We start from the raw sequence: 6,323 nt of genomic DNA, 5'->3' as shown, positions 1-6,323 counted from the left end.
TAAAAAAGACCCAGAAGCAAAAAGAGAATGCTTGTCTCTCCTATATTTCTCATTTCCCCCCTTTTATTCCAAATGGAGGGCTATGGAATAGTGCTAACCACATTCAGGGCAGATTAATCCTCTCTAGAAATGCCCTTACATATACAGCCAAATGTGTTCTTTCCTACTCTCCTAGGTGCTACTTACTGCAGTCAAATTGACAACTAACATTAACCATCGTATTTACTTCTGAGTTATGTATTTAAAGCCAGGCATGGGGATGTATTCCTAAAATAACAGCACTCAGAAAGCTGAGGCTGAAGAGACTAGGTCCAAAATAAAAGAAAGAAAAGATGTTTGCATGTGAAAATGGATATTAAACAAATAATACAAGAGCAGGGTGCAGAGGGAACACACTGACAGTGGGTAGGAGGAAAACAATCCCTTGAGGATTTGTCCTTTAGTGTTCTCAACCAGTTCAATATAATATAGTTCCCATTTTGCAGATGTGCAAACTGAGGAAATCCAAACCTCCAAAATCCTGTTCTAGCCCAAAGCTCTTGAGAGGTGAAAAGAACACATCTTATTTTTGGACTGGTAAAGCAGGAGTTCTGAGAACTGACCATTGAGATTGGTTGGAGGCTTTCTGAGCAATCTCTTGAAGAGTGAGCCTGCAACAAATATCACTTTGTAGACACTCTCTTTCACATCACATATATCCTAATTTCTTTGAAACCTGCTAGCCTTAATTATAAGAAGTGCTGTATGTATTTACTTGTATGTATGAAGACAGAATAGCAAAAAGTCGAAATTGTTTTAATGGGGGAAAGGGAATCAAGGTGAATGAAAGAGGGGATTAGATTAATAGGGTAAATTGTATGCCTGTGTGGAAATGTCACAATGAAACTTCCTTTGTATAAGTATGCTAATGGAAAAACACAAAATTGTTTTAAGAGTAAGAGTTGTTTATCTCCACAGAAATTTTTACTCTTCGGGAGCTGGTGGCTAACGCCTGTAATACTAGCTACTCAGAAGGCTGGTTTTTCTGCAGATGATGTATATCTTTCTCCCCCTCCTTTTTTTGTACCAGTCCTGGAACTTGAACTCAGGGCCTGGACACTGTCCCTGAGTTTCTTTTGTTCAAGGCTAGCGCTCTACCATGAGCCACAGCTTCACTCCCCGCGTCGTTTTTGTTTCTGGTAGTTTACTGGAGATGAGTCTCCCAGACTCTTACAAATAAAAGGCTTGAGCCACTGGCGCCCGGCACCACAGAACCCCTTGTTTTCGAATTCAATGACCACTCCAACAGTTTTCAGTTTCATCTGCGCCTATAAATGCAGGGTGGAACACCCTCTTATCACCTTATAACTACAAAGACAAAGAGAAACTATTAGACCTGAAGCGAACACGGATAAAATATCCGACAAGCATGCAGCCGTTTCTCTCCGCCCCGGAAAAAGAAATAAGGAGATACCAGCGAGACTTAACGCCCACCCGAACGCCTCTTGGGGCTTCCTATTGGGTAGATATGAGCGCTCTGGTTACGCCATCACAACGCGCTTTTCAGCGCGTGGCGTGGGGCGGGGAAAAGGGTACGCAGCTTGCTCGCTGGTCCTTTCTATGGCCGGGCGGTGGATGGCTCTTCGACCTGCCCTGATTTCACTAGCACCGCCCCGTCTCGCACTGCCAACCCCGCCTTCTGGGCGTCAACTTCCTAGATTTCTCCACCTTTAGCAAGATCAACGAGAAGACTCCTCCTGCATGTAGAGCAACCCGAGCAGGAGCGTAACCGAGTGGCGTAAGAACGTGAAAGGAAAGCCGTGAACGTCTGCGCATTCCTGTCCTGAGCCATTCTAGATGCGGGTGAGTGTCGAGGCCTCAGCCCCCACCCTAAGTGGAACCCGAAGTGATTAGACCCCCTTCCCCGAGATGCCAAGCCCTAGCCTATTCCCAGCATGCTCCACGTGGGATGCCCTGGCAGGTGCTAGGCGGAGAACTGCCTTCCGAAGGGGCAATACATTAGCTCCTCAATGAAGTCTTTAGATGAGTCATGTCTTCTCTCACCCTCATTCTCCATTTTGCCCTCCCTTTTCCACAGTTTACACCATCCACCTTCACCTTTAAAAAAAACAAACTCATTTCAAGAATCATTTGGATAATTTCTGCTTTGTTTCCGTGTGCAGTTTTTTTTTCCTTCAGTGTGCAATTTTAAGGTTCAGTTGTGTATAATCGTGTACATCCCCATATTGTATTTTTAGCCTCCCCTAATGGGGAAATAGTTTTAAATAATTTAAATTTTGTATTTTGTATAAAATTTGTAGGCTTCTTGATTAACATTTTTGTATCCAGGGGGTGCGATCAGGAAGAATTTCGACCTGTATACCATAATAAAGTCAACAGAGACATGTGACTTCATATACTAGCCAGAAATAATGAATATTGTGTAATGTAAAATGCAAAACTAAGCAGAACTTTTTCCTATTGGGAATGTGTAGGAATGCCACCATCCTGCCTCTCTTCTCACCCCATCCTCACTCAGGAATTCTGTCTCACAGGCTGTTCCACACCTTGTGCTGATAGAAGTCAAAGTCAGTTCCATCTAGAAGGAAAGCATAGATATGATTTCCTTATAACAGCAACAATGAGTTCCATATAGTAGAACAGTGGTGTGTGCAAAACCAGTTATACTCAATACATCCCTTTTCCATATATAGAAAAAGTTTTTGCATAATTTATTTATTAGATTCTCAATAACATAGTAGGAGCACTGTGTTGATTATTGTGTAATGGAAAAAAGATTAAACTGAAGTCATGAAGATCTAGTTTCTACACTTCTACCACTGATTACCTTTTGATTATTGGGTCAGTCTGAGGTACTCCATTTCCTATCTGTAAAATGAAAGAAATGACATTAGTTAGGACTTGATGTCATGAAGGCTTCTTTCAAATTTAAGAGTCAAAGGGAAAATTTAAGTAGCACAGTAAAGAAGATTTTTTTTGTGGAGTTTGAGGAGAATTGGGAAATGTTTACCTTTTTTTTTTAGCATAAATGTGAAACATACAATTTTTTTTGTCGGTTGTGGGGCATGAACTCTGGGCTTGTGTGCTGTCCTTGCGCTCTTCAGCTCAAGGCTAGTATTCTACCACTTTGAGCCACAGTACCAACTTCTGGTTTGCTGGTGGTTAATTGCAGATAAGAGTCTCATGGACTTTACTGCCCAGGCTGGCTTCAAACCTCATTCTTCAGATCTCAGCCTCCTTAGTAGCTAGGGTTACAGGTGTCAGCCACCAGCACTTGGCTTTCCAAATAACTTTTAATTGTGGTATTTTATTACATTAATAATTAGGATACTGCACTGTAAACCATTTAGTTTTAGAAACAGAAAGGTTAATAATATATGAGGATAGTATCAATTTCAAGAAACCTGGTTTAGATATACTACAGGTTATTAAGTTATTAGCCATCAGTTTAATAAAGCACTGTATTGAAAAGAGAAGTTAGAATTTAGGGGGAAATTTTTGGATTAAATTTGAATTTATCTGTTCTCTTTAATGGCTTGATATAAAACTCCATTTATATATTTGAGCTATTTAAATAATATAATGCGTAGTTGCTATAAAAAATTCTTTAAGCTAGGCACCAATGGCTCATACCTGTAATCCTGGCTACACAGGAGGCTGAGATGTGAGGATCATAGTTGGAAGCCAGCCTGGGCATGAAAGTCCATGAGACTTATCTCCAATTAATCCCAGAAAAAGCCAGAAGTAGTGCTGTGGCTCAAGAGGTAAAGTGCAGGCCTTGAGCATAAGGAGCTTAGGGACAATGCCCAGACCCAGAGTTCAAGCCCCAGAACTTGCACACAAAAAAATTCTTTGAAGGGACTGATGAATGGACAAGTTCTGTGACATTAGTTTCTATGGCAAATACTTTATTACTTGGTTAATTAAATCCTTAAAAATAGCCCACTACAGCAAATTCTATTTTGTAGAAAAGTAAAAGTTTCTACAAAATTCTAGTTTATATCAAACTATAATTGGGTAACATTGGAAGCTAAAGATTCTGGAGTGTTTGGGAAGCTGTTTGGGGGGGGGGGGTTGTTTTGTTTTTAAACAGTAAAATGTAAGTATATGAGAAATACCAGAAGAGGACTAAACAAAATATTTTAAGAGTCTTTTTCTTCTTTATAGGAAAAAATGCTTTCAGAAAGCAGTTCGTTTTTGAAGGGTGTGATGCTCGGAAGCATTTTCTGTGTCTTGATCACTATGCTAGGACATGTTAGGATTGGTCATGGAAATAGAATGCACCACCATGAGCACCATCACCTACAAGCTCCTAACAAAGAAGATATCTTGAAAATTTCAGAGGATGAACGCATGGAGCTTAGTAAGAGCTTTCAGGTATATTGCATCATCCTTGTAAAACCCAAAGATGTGAGTCTTTGGGCTGCAGTGAAGGAGACTTGGACCAAACACTGTGACAAAGCCGAGTTCTTCAGTTCTGAAAATGTTAAAGTGTTTGAATCAATTAATATGGAAACAAATGATATATGGTTGATGATGAGGAAAGCTTACAAATATGCCTTTGATAAGTATAAAGAGCAATACCACTGGTTCTTCCTGGCACGTCCCACTACATTTGCTATTATTGAAAACCTAAAGTATTTTTTGTTAAAAAAGGATCCATCACAACCTTTCTATCTAGGCCACACTATAAAATCTGGAGACCTTGAATATGTCAGTGTGGAAGGAGGAATAGTCTTAAGTATAGAATCAATGAAAAGACTTGATAGCCTTCTCAATATTCCTGAAAAGTGTCCTGAGCAGGGAGGAATGATTTGGAAGATATCTGAAGATAAGCAGCTAGCAGTCTGCCTGAAATATGCTGGAGTGTTTGCAGAAAATGCAGAAGATGCTGATGGAAAAGATGTATTTAATACTAAATCTGTTGGGCTTTTTATTAAAGAGGCAAAGACTAATCACCCAAACCAGGTAGTAGAAGGATGTTGTTCAGATATGGCTGTTACTTTTAATGGACTAACTCCTAATCAGATGCATGTGATGATGTATGGGGTATACCGACTTAGAGCATTTGGACATGTTTTCAATGATGCATTGGTTTTCTTACCTCCAAATGGTTCTGATAATGACTAAGACATGGAGTAACAAGAGCCATGCATTTGGTCATCATATTTGCTCTCATTTGTGGTAACAATTACATATCCAATACTGGGATGTTTCTGTTTTCCTTGTCTAATCTGGAGACACTGGTATAATCATGCATTAAAGTTTACTATTATATCTTTAAATGGAGTGGTATTTTTTCCTTAAAATGCTTTGTGAAAAATTTAAATATGTTGGAAATAAATGCTTGGAGAATAATAATTTCAAAAGTAAAGATTATATTTATTAATATGTGATAAAGTCTTGGTCATAAACATTAAAAATCAGTGTGGCATCTAGTCTTCCTGATTAAAAAATTAATCCTGTCTTTTTAGCATTCTAGTATATGTAAATGAAATCTCTAGTTGTTATTTTCTGTTAGAATGTTTAGCTGTTTCCTTTACATCTAATGTACACTTATGCTTTAAATTTCCTGAATTGCCAATATATTTGCCTTTTTTTTTTTGGTCCAGTTGTGCAGCCTGAACTCTGGGCCTGGGCACTGTCCTTTAGTTCTTCAGCTCAAGGCTAGCACTCTGCTACTTGATCCACAGCACCACTTCCGGGCTTTTCTACTTATGTGATACTAAGGATTTGAACCCAGGGCCTCATGCATGCAAGGCCAAGCATTCTACCACTGAGCCACCTTACGAGCCCTTTCTTCTTTTTCTATTTTTTTGGCCAGTCATTAGGTTTGAGTCTGGGTACAGTTCCTGACCTTTTTGTGGTCAAGGTTAGCACTCTACCACTTGAGCCACAGCACCACTTCTGACTTTTTCTATTTATATAGTACTGAGTAATCAAACCCAGGGCTTCATGCATGCTAGGTGAGCACTCTAACACTAAGCCACATTCCCAGCCCCTAGGTTTGCCTTCTTAAGGAATACAATCAAGCAACTAAGAAAATATTCCTTATATCAAATATCAATATTTTATATCAAATATTGATATATTCCTTATATCAAATATTCCTTATATCCAAAGAAAATTGAATTCTATCCCTGATAGATGAAATGAAAATTACTTAATGAATATTAAGTAATTTTTCTGGAAACTAATTTTATTCCTTAGCATACAAAATTCTTGTGTAATACTGTACTTGAGCATGCAGATATTGAAGTTAGAATGACCATGAATGTAATGTCATTGATCTGCAACTTGGATAAAAATGTACCACATGAGCT

At 38.9% G+C, this 6,323-nt stretch overlaps 1 protein-coding gene across 1 annotated transcript; it reads left to right on the top strand.

Annotated features, from left to right (window-relative positions):
* Positions 1-1,694: 1,694 nt before the first annotated feature.
* C1galt1c1 (C1GALT1 specific chaperone 1) lies at positions 1,695-5,285 on the top strand. Its single transcript, XM_042665807.1, has 2 exons — positions 1,695-1,842; positions 4,168-5,285. The coding sequence occupies exons 1-2, from the start codon at positions 1,837-1,839 to the stop codon at positions 5,128-5,130; spliced, it is 969 nt and encodes a 322-aa protein (XP_042521741.1). The 5' UTR covers positions 1,695-1,836; the 3' UTR covers positions 5,131-5,285.
* The last annotated feature ends 1,038 nt before the right edge of the window (positions 5,286-6,323 follow it).

Source organism: Dipodomys spectabilis, unplaced genomic scaffold (genome assembly GCF_019054845.1).
Source record: "Dipodomys spectabilis isolate Male_0828 unplaced genomic scaffold, ASM1905484v1 ptg000348l, whole genome shotgun sequence".
Lineage (NCBI taxonomy): Eukaryota > Metazoa > Chordata > Mammalia > Rodentia > Heteromyidae > Dipodomys > Dipodomys spectabilis.
The sequence above is the reverse complement of the archived record's forward strand: the minus strand, read 5'-3'. Positions and strand labels throughout refer to the sequence as shown.